Genomic DNA, 15,769 nt, shown 5'->3' on the forward strand with positions numbered 1-15,769 from the left:
TTATTCGAAAGACCAACTCAGTAAAGCTATTCTAGCATGAAGTGGCTTTGACCGAATGTTTCAAAGTAATTACTTATTTAGAGCTGTATTTACGGTGATAACATTGAAGATGCGCAACGCTTAAATGAATTGCAATACAGTTTATCCACCTACGTTATAAGAAAATGTATTTCCTATCTCCTTACTATGTAAGTAGAACTTTAATAGTAATAAAAAAATAATACCAGACAGATAAAACACAATGAATAAGGCGACATTTTTTTCATTGAAGTTACTTTGAATGTACAAACATAATTTTTTTTTTTAGGGAAATACATGTTCTGTAGTTCATTAAAGTGTTTACATTATGTTCATTTTATGATTGTAGTAAACCGTGATTCATGTTTCATATTATCCTCATGTGTGCATAGATAGTTCAAGCTGTTCATGTGCTGATAAGTTGAACGACTTGGAGGACGTACATCAGTAAATGTTAAGCTAGCCGCAGAACATCTGCGTAGCCCTTTAAAATACATGTCGCTAAAAAACTTATGTCGCTAAAAGTTGTACCCATCTGAACTTGAAGCTATTTAGTTTTCCGTTAAATATTATTTTAGCAGCTCTGAGAGAACATGTTTTGCAATAGAGAAAACCTGATGTCTAACGCTTACTACTACTATAGAAACTACGTTTGTAGAATTAACAAGTAATATAATCAATATTTGATGGCGTTAAGCGACGTTCGGTTGATCAGATTTAAAAGTTTTGATTTTTTTTTTCTAATTTTTTATATTTTCATTTAAATTAATGACATCATTTCCGTAAAGATTTCGAATATTAATATGACTTTTTCTGGGTATTATATTAGAGAATACAGCAACATGTTAGAAGGAGTGTTTACATTGTACATAGATTTATAAGCATACCGGTGTTTAGCTGGCTGGTTCAGTAAAATTACACTGGACAGTAGCATTACTTAACTGCATGTAAATAAATCGACGACGGTAAAAGAGGAAGAGCTGTAGCTAGAAAATAAGCACCAGCTGTTACTCCAAGGTGGCCTACGGGTTGGACAGATCAAAGATCTCGGTGACGCACACACTGTTCGTTTCATCGTCAGTGTAGAAAAACTTCATGAGAGCGTCCTTTTGCCGAGTGACGTTGACAATAGCATGAATACCTTTATTTCGGTGAGCGTTCCGTTGAAGCGCCTCGTTCGTAAGGGATACGGCAGCGTTAACCGATGGAAGGTCCTCTGTTGAATTCATCGTTCGAAGGATATTTGACGTTCGGGACTTGGTCTGTTTCTCCATTTCGACGGCAAAACCCAGACTAAGCTCAGAAACTAGACGCTTTTCAATACCCGCAAACGATCGGCGTTTCGGCCCTTGCCGCCGTCGCTGACCACCTTCAAGCGTTCGAGATCGTGGCCTACCTTCAATTTGGCCAAATTCATGAATTGCGAGTTGGCATGAAATATGGCCCGCTCCGGACCCCAAACTGGTTGGCGATACGCCCATGCCCAGAAAGTGCGTAACTTCGCGATAACTGTTCGAGAACGATGTTGTAACTGTATCGCTGACTCGTTTCTGAATCAAAGGCCACATCTTGTAAAGCTTTTTAGCCGTCAGATAAGTGACATCTATTGGCAGAATAATTGGTGCCGTTACTAAAGCTAACATTTTCATTGTTCTCGTCTGGAACAGCCAGTTGTAAAGACTTTGATTCAATGCATCTGCCGCCTCCTTACAGGGCTGTTGAACTTTCTCCGGCAATGAGGCCGCGACTGCCATTCGGTTAACGATATCGCACTCTATACAACCAGCAATGCATTTTTCTGATAATTCATGTCTTAGCTCGGGCGGTTCAACTTGGTCGTCTTGACAACCAATTCTCTTCACAGGTAATAACAATGTAGATTCAACCGCCAGGCACCGTACACAGGATATTAGCTGCTGTCGTTTAAGGTACTTAATTCCATCGTCAAAGCCTTGTTGACACATCTTAGACAGGACATCTGGATGAGGAGCGAATAAGATTCGTTTGATGCGGTACAGATTCGCCGGCGACACAGCGATGGACGTATTTGAAATATGGACGCACGCTAAATTGAAGCTTTCATCCTGCGGACATATGTCGCTTTCACCCGAAAACGGTGACACGGTAATCGTTGAGTCGTCGTAGACCTTCAAATTGCAGCTAAAACCGCCATCGATATAGCGTTCGCCACCTTCCAGAATTGGCGCGAAATACCCCGAGAAAACGGGAATAAAACACGATGCCATCAGTGTCCTGATTAGGTCCTGCCTAGTTTTGAATTGCGTAATGATTCGGTTCTCCATTGTGGACATCTTGGTAACGGAAATGTGGAGGCGATCAGTTGATCTAATATGAGCATCATCCGGAAGCATCTTGCCTAGATCTTCAAATAGAATATCGTTAATATTGAAGCTTGGGTGAAATGGACCAAGTGCTCGACGTCGTGATTGAGTGGCCATGCGAAGAATGGAGGTCACAGCAACATCGAAGGGTAGATCGTTAACGAGACAGCAAGCGGTGAGCGCGCCAGAAGATGCTCCAACTACTTTACTTTTAACAAGTTGTGGGGCGTATTCTCGAAACGCGGACGCAACGCCGACATGGTATATTCCCAGAAAGCCACAACCCGAAAAGCTGAGATGGGCCTCTTGATGAAGTCTTGACCGTCTCGGTTTGGTTTGCATCGTTCATTTATTGGCGTCGTCTATTCTTTATTGACACCTTTCACAAGCCACCGAAGATTTATGAATGTCGATTTTTGATCGAGAAACGGTGTAATAGCATGACGGAGAAAGTACCACAAGACACTGCACTACGACATCCAGCAACACTAACTAAAATCATCGGTAAGACATTGTGGAAAGGGCCTTCCCCTTTGAACGTGCACTCGCTCAGTTCGAGATTAGATAAGATCTTTATGATAGAATACTGTTATGATAGTAGACACCTATGAGTGTGTTACTTTTACGTAATATTGACCAATCTACCCTACGGATATTCTGGTTGAAATCTTAATAGAGGTATTGTACATTTAGGGACTAAGTCAAATCGTTGACGCGAGCTGACTGATGGTAGATAGCGCTGACTACTGCAACTACTGACTCCAACGCTAACTGTCAGAACAATCAGCTGTGACTCATTGGCGCCAAAGTTTAAGTCAAGTAACTTCTGTTTGTTGACCACGGTATGATTTTTAGCTGTTAGAGATATCGAATAGGTTTGATACATTTGCCCACCTGATGGGAATATGTGTGCATGAGGCAATATCAGATTGCACATCCAAAACTCATTTGACTTTAATCGGGCAGTGGTCAATAAGCAAATGTCTGAAAAACGGGGTGCATACGGGTATTACTTCATGGAAGGATTCGTGCGCGGTAGCTGCGGGATGCTTGTGGAAATTCTGTGCTTCTAACGTAATACCGTAGCGCGATAATGCATCAGATGGTGGTTAAACGAGTTTCCAAAGCCGTATAAATTACTTTTTTTTTTTTTTTTTTTTACCAATTCTTTACTATGTTCCAAATTCTACAAATGTAAAATTTTCTTTTGCTTCATAAGCCTGTTGTGAGAGCTTTGTCCTCATGAAACACATTGCTGAAACGGGTCATTTTGAGCTGTACATTTGGTGCACCTATTTTAGAAATTACCGATTTATTCCTGCGCATAATTGGAAATTACATATAACAAATAACGGATTGCTAGGTTTACTGCGGATTTTTGAAAATCCAATTAAATCAATAAGTCGTTATAACGTTTCGCTCTTAAACTAACGAGATAGTGAATAGTATATAATCGGGCAAATACTCGAGTTTTCAATTAGTGCATGCTACCTGGACAGGTAGCAGAGGCTCACTGTTAAAAATCATACCCAAATTTGTTCTTAATTGCGGAAGGTAATCACTAGAATTAAGCACATCTCTGCATAAGAATAAGGAAAACAAATACCTACTTAGCCTAATACTTGCTTAGCATAACTTTGATCTCTGCGACACGTGGTATAGAGCCTATTTAGACTGTTACCATTGAGGTGAAACCTAACGAACATTAAACTTTGCATAGTGAAATACTGACTTGACAAATCATCGTACTACCAGCAAATAGATAATTATCCTCATTTCCCTCCACGTATTGTTATCGCGATTATGAAATAATAAGTATAATACATTTGAAAAATAGCTAAATTTGAGGTGAGGAATAATAAATATTTACTTAAGAAAGTTTAACTTAAATAAAAATTGCACCTGTCTTCATCTTTGCTGACAACTGAGACTATGTACAGGTGCAGGTAAGTTAATTCCAAGTCTGAAATTATCTGAAATTTAATCTACGACAGTTTAGTTTTTTTAAACTAATTTCAAAGAAATATATTGAATAAATATTTAGGAAAAATGAATGCGCGGCAACTAGTTCCCATGTTAATTTTTACTAGATTAATTGTATACTTAGATTACATGCTCCCATTACATGCTCTTTTGCCACTAGTCATAAATAGACGTTTGAAGTTATTCTAGACAAATTAAGTATTTTACATAAAGATAAAATAGCAAATTTGTAGAGCCTTAAAACTAGTATCTGACGATTCAGATGATCGAAAACGAAGTATGCACTCAAATGTTCGGTTTTTGTAATCCTAATATGAATTTTTCGATAGTATGAGTCGAAGTGTTCGACTTCTGAAGTCATTCGTAAGCTGACAAACGTGTAACACGGGTATGACACCTTTTGCGTTCAAGGAATTTCAGAGCTTCAGACATGGAAGCTATAACAGCTGCCAATCAGAGACCAAAGCGAAATAGGTTAGCAATGCTGCTGATCTAAGTGAACAACGGAGAAATTAACGTTAGGAACTTTGGCTATATGCGGCAACAGCAAATACGGGAACATGGGCAATGATGACTCAGTCCTGTTGTGACAGCAGTAAGTTAAGGGAGAACTTTGTCATATTGGTATTCAGGCAGGTTTACACAGTCAGCCTTGATACTGCTGAAAATTTCCTTGTCATCCAGATCAGAGATAATTGGATGTCTGATGAAGCCAGACGGATCATTGGTATCGGATTTAGATTCTTCCTAAAATGGGTAGAGTACCTTAAGAAAACGGCGCAGATAAGAATCGATCCTCTATCTCATAGCACCTGAACTTATATCGTCAACTCGTTTGCTTTATATGATACAACAAATACAAACTGCCTGTCTAATCAATGGACAGTTTGTAATTTAACTCGTAGCTTCGATCGATCGAACGACACAGCCTTGCGGTGACAGGTTGCTGATGGACCTTCCTTGGCCTTGTGTGCTGAAAATATTTCGGCGCTGTTGTATGTATTATACAAGCTCGTAAGCTCAATTGCAACTATTGTACATTGAAATGAAGACTGTGTTTGATAAAATGAGAACATAGGTAGGCGAGGCGTTTTGTTAAATTAAAGGTCACTAAAACAGCGAATATTGAACAACAGTAAATAATCACTAATACAAACGTGTTCCAATAATTTTCCATTTCGTGTAACCTAATGTATTCTTTAGTCAAGTTTACGCTGTATTTATTTCCGCGTTCATTTAGATTGTTCCGCCTCTGGTTTGCTTCTCAAGAGAAGGCTACCTTTTTTTTTACAGGCCATATGGCCTAAACAGTTGCTTTACGTCATAGAGTATAAAGTTGACCTTCAGGTGACCAAGGAGATCAAACGTTTTTTGTGTGTATGAAAATTCACAGAATACTGGGAAATGATTTCTCTGGGAAAGGATCTCTTCCGCTATCTAATTGTAGCGCAAATATTGTTAACGATAGGTTCTAGTACACGAGATCTGGCGTGAAATTTTCCTAAATGTTTTGCTTCTAAAATTGTACCTAAACAAAAAACGGTAATTTTTTCCCATATTTTTGGGGTCGAAGGATTGGGTTTGCCAAATACATGGTGTGCAGGTTTGAGTTTAACCGCCGGCTTCCCTAGTCAAGGGTAGCGGGGGGCTAACTCTTGCTCTACTATTTACTCAATTCTAATAGTACAGATATCACTTGTTTAATAATTCGAATACACAGACAATTTGTTCCGCAGCGACTTTTCTGGGAGCTAATTAATGATCGTGAGCAAATGCAGGAGTTCTATTCAAACTGCTATTTGTGATGTTACGGACAATAGAGGCCTTAAGCGAAAGAGTTCAACGGTTGACGGAATTCACTCAAACAGGGAATGTTTTTTGAGAAATTGTTGCAAATTCCAGATAAAAACAGGTGATTCTCTTAACTCTTGCATGTACAATCAATAGAGAATGTATAAACAACTTTTCTTCATATAAACATTTATCTGAAAGCAGATTTTAGGCTCAAATGACATTAGATAATTAAGAAGGCCTACGCTCTGCGTCCTACGTTAGAGCGTCCTTTAATAAACATCAAAGCAAACTTAGCAACAACTGCTACATGAACAGTGTGAATATCTTGAACACTGCTTTTGTAAAGCTGATTCATAACGGGAGCGACTTCGTCAGCGATTGTAACAGGAAGATTATTTTCTAACGGGTTAAGCCAGGGCAGATCGAAGAGTACCTAAAAGCTGCAGAATGTGCTGGTTATGTTTTGGTATTTCCTAACTAGGATTTCATACCTGGAAAATCATGAGGATAATCAGTCATCTGAACGAAACACACCACGTCAGCAATGGTATTAGCAATATTTTATGTGACTTATAGAAGTCACCTGTCAAAAGTGTCCGAAAAATGAATGTGCTTCGGTGTTCGGTAGCAACCTGTAGCACAGTTTCACTAGCGTTATCTTCCATCACTTCCTCCATTTAGTCGTTAACTACGTTTTTGCACCGCGGAGATCGGCAAACGGAAAAGGTAACACAGCGGCGTAGATGGACGTGTCAAAACGCAAAGTGCTTAGCGGATTTGTTGATTGTTCTGTTACAATATGAGCAATCGGTTTGAACGTGAAACTGTGGCGTTAGCCCACTTGGCGTGTGTTTTTTCATTTGAAAACTGCTGCATATAGAATAGAACGTTTTGCTTGATGTGAAATCATTTGATCGGAATAGCAAAACTTGTGCAGGGTATTTAAAAGTGGGCGCTAGCTTTGTGCTTCGTCTCCCCTAAAATTCACTGCTTCTAGGGGAAACGAAGCACGATGGGGGATGCTTGCCAGCTGGCAATGACTTCAGTCACAATAAAGCCCAACGCAACGATGGTGTTGCCAAGACGCATGACTTCACCAGGCGTAATTCCGTCAGAAAGAGAAGGAATGTACAATCATGGCGTCCCGGCTTTTATACTGCATTGAGAGAAGTAAATGAGGATAATCTGGTGATCTGTTATTATTCGCATAAGAATACAGAAGAACATAGAAATGTTTATTTAAAGCATTACAACTTAAACTAAAAAAGACTAAATGACAGATTATCTCTTCAATGGACTTATCCGCTGAAACGCATGTAGAAACCCCCTAGGCTCAAGCGCACTCTTATGGCTAAATTGTTGACCAGCGAAACTTCCGATAAATCCTGATCAATGAGAACATATGCTATTCAACTTTGTCATAACAGCCATTGCTGAAGATCGCTGCAGAAACAGCGTTTTCGACTCTGCCATTTTAAAGGAAAAAAAATGAAATAAACAATAGGAGAACAGGCTTCCTGTGAGTTAATTAAAACGACATTTTGCGGAACAACTAGTAGAGACGAAATCACGTTCAAAAGATGATATAGCCCCTAACGTTAGACTCAAATAAAAAATACCCGGGGTAACAGTGACTACATCAGAATGAAATGAGCTCATGTACTTTTAGAATAAATGAATTATAGGCGATCGCAAGTATACCAATAGGAAGACGCCAGGTGCCAGTAGTGGCATCAGTAAACCTTTTGTCGGTGGATTCGATGGCGGTTGTCAGTGGCTTAATCGACAAGTGCGTGACACTTTTCAAGGCGAAGCCCCTGTAAGGTGCCATATAGGTAGTCTGCTTGCTCTATCTACACTGTTCTTGCGTATCTTGCGTACATGCTCACATTTTCGTTGAACGATAGAGAGAAACGGATAAGTGCTATGGTGGTGATAGAATAGGCGCATCGTAACTCGCTCACAGTGAAGGAAAAAAAAATAGAACAAAGTACAGAAGACGAAATAAGCTTCAATTAGGGTGTCCCTGACCGATGAAAACTGGAGTATATTAAGTGGAATCTGCCATTCCCTTTTGTCGTCCTGTTGAACTAAGAAGAAAATCCGAGCCGATTGGAACTGAAGAATAAAAAAAGAATTGCGAATTAGTAAACAAAGATTCAGGCGGAAATCAAGTTTAACCGCCGGGGTTGGGCCTACATGAAACGGACATGCAAAGGAAGGTTTGGTCAGCAAAGGACCGATCCATCGGCTGTTGCGGGGATATCTCTATTGTTTTCACGATCCAATCGTGTAGAGATGGTCTGGCCATCCCATTAGTGGTCTTAGGCAGATCTTTTATTAAAACATAAAAAAAAAAAAAAAAAGCTATACGATAGTAAAAAAAAACGTGCCGAATTCCTGCTGCAGACCTGTTGTGTGCCAACTATTAATTATAAGAAGTACTGGAATGTTGTGTTTCTTGCTATCGCATTCAATTGAGCGTCCATACGATGTTTCAGAACTCAAGGTTGACCTTAGAGGGGGTGATAGAACTCAATAAGCGGAGTATTTCCCTGATAGAACTATATCTTCTGGTGGAACTATATTTTACTAACGTCATTTTTCGTTGGCACTAGGCGCAAAATATGGTTACCAGTTAATATTTCGAGCACCTGTTGTTATGGTATCACCAAATATTATAACTAAATACTTCACAATTTCTAGATTTTGAAAAAAAAAACGCTCAGCCGAAAAATATTACATTATCACGCCTTTTGTAGATTAACACTAGTGCCACTGGCACCTGAGAGACACAATTTGAATAGGTCCTAGTTTAACGCAGGTACTCTTAGGCCTTTGGTCAGGAGGCCAGGCAATTTAGTTCTAAGAATAAAAAAGCAAGGAGGATAAACTTAGAATGTTCGATATATGATGCTTTCGAAAAGCAATATGTTGTGGTGTATATACTTGATGGATATTAGCCTGAGGTTTTGGACTTCAAGTATCTTGCACCTTCTGCTAAATGCTGTTCAGTATTGTGTGGCCCTATGCTTCCTTCGTGTAGGGCCTTCGTGTGCGAACATGCGCACAGGACCCCTAACTTAGCTCAAGGGTGTACGGGTAATACATTGTAAATAATTAGACATACTAATACATTGCCTAAATCTTAGTTGTTACTTTCAGGATTGGACGTAAATATACTATATTACTATATTCATTAAAATAACCAATAAATATTTCGGTTATACGGCAAACGTTGTCTCGGCGAGAATAGTAGTCCTTGTGGTACATATGATAGTCATATTAGACTGTACGTCTTCATATAAGAACGTCCGATTCAATATAACACCTAGTGGAACCTATGTTAGACCTTCCACCCAAACAATAAGCCATTTATTGTAGATATAAGAACTTTTGGTGATGAGAATCACGCCGATGCGCAGGCAGGACGAGTCAACCATGTTCCCTCTGATAACGGACAAGAAAAAGATTTTAGGAAATGATTAGTTCTACACTCAGCAACCATACAGAGTTGCAGCTCTGTTTAAAGTTAGAAATGATAGTCGTGTAGCTAGCTATATGCATGCATTTGACAGCGGTATCGAACACCTTCGTATAAATATCAAGAGACCCTATCGATATTCTCAGCAGTATCATCTCATAATTTTTGATTATCGGAGCGACGTTCTGTTCTGGGGTTCTCAAAAAGCCCACATAGTTAAGTGCTAGCATGCTGATGTAGCCCCTTACCATGATTCGGCAATACATACCATTTCTTCCGCTCTGGTTATAACCCCACTTTGTGAGTTCGTCAATCCTGAAATTATTATGAGAGAAGCAAACAGGTTAAGGTTAGCTGGTGACTGAGTGTCACCAACTTTTTGTATAGCAAGATGGTAACACAGATCCAACATATATATAATAAGTTAACGCACGCCGCCCTCGAAGCGAGATGAAAAATCTCTACATATCAAAGTTAATACATACGGTAACTTGTTTATTTATCGACTTATGGACAAGTGTTTCCTGGTCCCGGACATCGGGACTATTTCAATATTTTTCGCATAGTACAATGATTTCCCCGCCGCATGAATTCAAAAACCTCTCGTAAGCCAGGAGAAGACACTTCAAGCCATATGCAGTATGGCTGCTTAGTCTGAATAATATATCTAAAAATATTAAATAAATATGTATAAAGTTAAAAAAAACACGTACTCTTGGCCCTGTTTTTACCTCAAAAGTACGAACATTATATTCAGAAGTTCTCAGGTTAACGCTATGCGGCTATAAACGAATAATTAATAACATCGACCCTAATGGGTTTAAATGAGGCGTATTAAAAACTGAACGGTTCTATTTTAGTGAAGTGGTGTTTGGCGTTATTTCCGTTTCGAATCCTTTCTATAGTGACCCCCGTATCACTCTATGACAACGACACATAAAGCCATACGCATATCTAGAATATTAAGCTTAACATAATTGATACAATCTTCACAGAAATGTTGAATGTACAACCGATTCGAATGAGCTATCATATGATCGAGGGTACTGATGACTCAGTTTGCAATAGCTGACTATCACAAACTACAAATTCGAAATCACGTATTGACAAGAAGTCGCTGCCTCTTGCAGCTTCACGAAAACGTTTCATGAAGAAAAGCCTCACGGCCTACCTAGATATCACCTTGAGTTGACCCTAATTTTTTTGCAGAAAGTTTATTTAAATGTGTATCACACACCTCTTGCTGCATTTAGTTAATTGTTACGCTAGATCATATTTTATCGTAAACTCGGAGGCTTTGTGTACGAACAGACATAAATAAATACTAACCATCGCCTGATGAACTTCAACTATGAATATCAATGAAATCTGTCCCAGAGCAACTATTCGCTTTGGCCACGTACACAGTAGGTATAAAAAATCTGTAACGCTAGCTCATGTCAGATTAAGTCCTAGCTGTTTAATCGACATTGTGCCGTATAGATGTTCGCTTAGTTTTCCAATCCCTTTGCTCTCAAGCCCTTTGTTACTCGCTTTAATAAAAGGGGCATATTCCTGCCAAGTCTACCAGCACGGTAAGAAGAAACGTCCATTTATGACTAGGTAATATGTCTTTATTTACGAGAAGTACAACTATTCTGCAAACGACAAACCCCGCTGGTCAGTCCCGAAATATAAGGGTCCGATGCCTCCCGACCCTGATCGCATGCTGTACATCGTAACGACATGTTCTTATTCTGATTGAATTAATTAAGCAAACTACATAATAGATATTGTTCATTTTTAGATAGAGTCATTCAGCTTGATAGCCACTAATAGTCAAGTACGTTTGATAACCATAGCACAGCAGCCAGCGATGGCTGAATGCCAACTCTGACGATCCGACCCCTACCGCCCAGGTGCTTTACGGTTGGGGGTCAGTTAAAGCATCCTTCAATCCAAAGTAGGTTCAAGTGTTAGTTAGCGTGTAATAATGTTGAACTGACGTTTTCGGAAAGAAGTTAAAGCAAGTTCAATATTTAACTTTTTTCTTAATTCCTGACACTATAATGCTGTGCTTATCTAAGTTACCCCTGTCGGGCCAAAAAAATTAAATGGCGAAAAGAGAAAACAGGAAATGTATATATGCAAAACGACCTTTTTTATGACAATACTGATGCAACAATACAATTTATAGGCAATATTTAAAGTTGCACTCTTTTATGAAATAGAAATTCGTTCAAGCGGACCTTCGCGAGTATGTTACTAAACATGTTCTACGTTGACTCCTCTGACGATGAAAGTAATCGTACCGGAAGTCGAAATCCCGATTCTAAGGTACGATACAAGAGGATCAATGTTTACCAATAGTGAGCCGCTACGTGGCTATATGGCTTGATTTACGCAGCTCCAATCAATTCGATAATAATTGCTGCTTATATATCCCGATTTATCAGTTAACTGATTTCCAAGTGCAATTCCATTCTACTCCGTATAACATAATAATTAAAATTAAACTATATAATAAATACAATAATTTACTAAGTCACTTTTCGCACGGAATCTTATTTCTAGCGCATAATTAGTCTGCTATGATTTAAAAAAATGAACGATCGTACGCATACGTTTATCTATTGCATTGCCTTCAATTCAGTTGCTTCTACTGTTTGCGTCTGTATGCGCAAGATAATCCACCATCTGCGTACGTCCTTTGGCTCCGTTCGCCCTTCCCTTGTTACTATTAAAGTGAAGAAGGGATATTTGCCTATTCTGTAAGCTGACAGGTGCACATGTAAGCTATACAATGACTTTACCTTAATTTATCTATATTTGTCAGCAGCAAAAAGGGCCGGTCATCATGCCCACTAGCTTTTGCAGTAGACGCAGCGCAGTTTTGAACCGTGGCCCCACGTCCTTTTTTGGCTTGTCTCAATAATCGCAAATCTATCAAAGCTCCGAATATCTGTGCGCTAAACTTAGTCATACTGGCCTCGCGCCTGTAAATGGCAGCCTGCGTCCATTAGGTACGAAAAGCTTATTCGATTAAGTTTATAAATGTGTGCGTGTGTGTATTCGTTGAAACAATTGAGTTTATTATGCTTGCCCTTACGATTTCTATTGTTTATCACTAGCTAACAACCATTCAGTTGTAGTCTTGTGGAGGTGTTCGAGTGAAAAGAGCAAATCTCCGATCGACGCTTGCAAAAGTACGATGACGAATCATAATTTATTAATTAAATGTCCGGGTTCTTATATGTATTGTTGGCCTATTTTTGCAATACCAAATAGGTCTGTGCGTAGTGAACAAGCACATTGCAGCTGGAGTAAGGCAGAAGTATGGATTGTGGATATAAAATAGACCACATATAAAAGTTGTGAACGTTTACCACAGGAACAATACAGGGTACCTCCTACATTACACAGATATAATAGTTTTGCTACGTTTGTTATAGGACCTTCTGAAACCCTAAAGCAACCCTCTTTCACGTGTTTAGACCACACCACCTGACAGCCGCTCGTATTCAGCCACCAAGTATAAAAGAGATCAGTCGTATTCAGAAAGACAAATTGTCTGCGCAAGTCGTGTGAAAAGGACGTACCGAGCCAGTTCTAAATAGCATGAATTTTGTTGGATTTATGCTTCTAATCGATATCGGACATTAAAACAAAATTTGGACAATGTTGAATGCTTCCACTGCCCGTAAATGATCCAGGTACGCAGTCATTAGTGCTTAATAGTGCGGAAATTTTGTTAGAAGTCCTGCAAAGTTACTGGTGTGTTTGTATATGGTAAGAAAGACAAATAGGACACGTTTACCCTCAAGTCTGAAATGGCGGTACGACTATTTCCCTTTCAGCGTTCGTAGATTGTCGTGAACTGAATATCTCTGGAATATCTACGGAAAAAGTTTACATCCGGGAAAAACGCCATTTGGTGTGGTATGTGAGCTATAAGCATCGTTAGTCTTTAACTGTATATTTTCTCATCAAGAGATGAGTTTTTTTGTACCCCAATTCATCAGAAAAGGTCTGCAACACATACGATTGCAGCAGGATGGTCTATCCATCCATCCATGTTACTCTTAACGTAATTACATTACTGAAAGATCCCTTCGATAGGTAATTTATTTCCAGGCGGTGTGTCGTCGAATGGTTTTCCAACTCATAAAAAAGTTAACTTAAAAGCAAAACACAGCTTGACAATATATGGACGCCTGAATGTCTGCTTCTCATTGAAAAACTTGCAGCAGTTCTCGATGTACGCGTATAAAGGTCTGTAGCGAATATCCTGGTAGCAGTCATGAAATAACTACGATCTCATTATACTGGCAAATAATGGAAGAATGAACTGGGTAGGAGCAGATCAACTAGATGTAAATGGCGCTATAAGGAAGCGAGGGCCAGCAAGGAGTAAACTCCGTAGCAAGCGTGAGAGACGACGTGAATGCAAATTAAGCCACGACATGGATTAGTGGATTTTAGATCAAATCGTCCGGTAACTTCCGAATGACCAATAGGGCCTCGATTTAGGTCTGTATCTAGCAACTGGCTATATTGACGAATGATACCAAAATTACGATAACTCCGAGACGTAAAAATGTTAGCTTTCTAATCCGGTTCTATGAAAGGATTATTCCCAGGCAGTGAAGCTCAAGTGAGGGCAGTTGTATCCAGTTACCAGCGATGTTGGAGTAGGCTATGCACAACGTGGATCCCGCTCATTTGGAGCACGTTAATAGAACTCGAATTATTTTTTTTACAGTTAGTCAGCTCTCAGTTGTCGTAGTTCTCAATACCATTCCCTCAACATGTTTTTTCTTTTACGTGATGCTTTATGTATATAATATTGCAAACAGTATACGATGACGTTCTCGATGCTTTAATATATTAAACACTTTGTAAAAAATAAAAATTGGGCAAATTTGAAAAACTAAATGGTGAACCATATAAAATCTCACATTCAAGATAAAGTGAATGTTAATATAGGAATTATAATTATTATTATAATAAAAAAGTATATTCATTTTTTTAAAATATGTTCTAATTGGAAATTAAATATACTTTTTATACTAATAAATGTTTAATAAACTCATCGACACACGAACACATATAGAAATAACCATACAAAATGTCAATATCAAACACTCATATCTGTAGCTCAGAGCCATAACTATATAGCTCTAAGCTACAGCAAAAAACATTTTGTCTTTTTTTTTGAAATCAGTAATGTAATTGTTTTTCAAGATGTTTGCTTGTTCTGATAGGATAATGATAACTAAGCCTGCTGATTAATTTTGCCAGTAGCTCAACTTTAAAGTAGCGGTTACGGACACTTTTTGAGATTTAAGACCGATGTTAGAGGGTGTGACTACTCCTTATTACGAGTTATGCTACACGCTACACAATATACAATTATTGCGTGTTGAATAAATCGATCGGTAATTACGAGTATTAGAGCGCAGAACAGTAGCTTTCTCGTACGAAAAGCTTCCAAACCTTTTCTTTTCGTTAACAGGTTGCCTTGCCTAATAAGTTGTTAAGTTTTATACGTAGGAGCATCGACCTAAGGTCTTTTGAGTGCGATAAAGTTGTCTTAGCGCAAGAGTCTTAGGTATTTTGCTAACGGCATCGTTGTGATAAAGTAACGCATGCGATTTAATACCAAGCAACCCTAAGGGTATTTGAGGGCTTTGAGGCCTCGATCATAGGCAACCTGTAGATTTTATAGCGGCTCACGTTAATTTTTTTGTTTTTATTTCAGATTTACAATTGATATTTTTATGATATGTTCAAGATCGAAAGCTACTAACCGTAAAAAAAAACAACTGAAAACTCTGCGGTGGATACAGAAGCACATTGCAAATTGCGTTTCATGTATGGGAGATGACCACGTTTCGTCGGTGGGCCCTAAAGCAGTTCAGCTGAAGGCCACCAGGGTCGAGTACAGGACGTAAGCTAGTGCTATTCTGTGTACTAAACTAATTGAATCTGCGCCGGGTGAAAATTCATAATGAGATTTTATGTAGGTACGCGTTATTTGTAGTGTCGAACAGGTCGTTGTTGTGTTACACGCGCTTGCATTTCCAGGAGAGTACATCAAGGTCAGGTTCGACCAGATGCAACCTCCAAGGTGATTTGGACTAACAATGAATCGAATAGCTAGTTAGAC

At 38.9% G+C, this 15,769-nt stretch overlaps 1 protein-coding gene and 1 long non-coding RNA gene across 2 annotated transcripts; one reads left to right on the top strand and one right to left on the bottom strand.

The window, feature by feature from the left end:
• Positions 1-246: 246 nt before the first annotated feature.
• Positions 247-3,126, bottom strand: LOC111242943 (patatin-like phospholipase domain-containing protein 2). Its single transcript, XM_022787903.2, has one exon. It carries the CDS (start codon positions 2,700-2,702, stop codon positions 1,041-1,043), a length of 1,662 nt encoding a protein of 553 aa, XP_022643638.1. The 5' UTR covers positions 2,703-3,126; the 3' UTR covers positions 247-1,040.
• Positions 3,127-13,118: 9,992 nt separating this feature from the next.
• Positions 13,119-14,535, top strand: LOC147758138 (uncharacterized). Its single transcript, XR_015318835.1, has 3 exons — positions 13,119-13,313; positions 13,458-13,539; positions 13,848-14,535. It is a non-coding gene; the product is annotated as an uncharacterized LOC147758138 (long non-coding RNA).
• Positions 14,536-15,769: the final 1,234 nt, after the last annotated feature.

Source organism: Varroa destructor, unplaced genomic scaffold (genome assembly GCF_002443255.2).
Source record: "Varroa destructor unplaced genomic scaffold, Vdes_3.0 BEIS01000001.1, whole genome shotgun sequence".
Taxonomy (NCBI): Eukaryota; Metazoa; Arthropoda; class Arachnida; order Mesostigmata; family Varroidae; genus Varroa; species Varroa destructor.

What these genes read in the sequence shown, in the direction of transcription:
- LOC111242943 (XM_022787903.2), bottom strand. Translation starts at nt 2,702, where the DNA reads ATGCAAACCAAACCGAGACGGTCAAGACTTCATCAAGAGGCCCATCTC.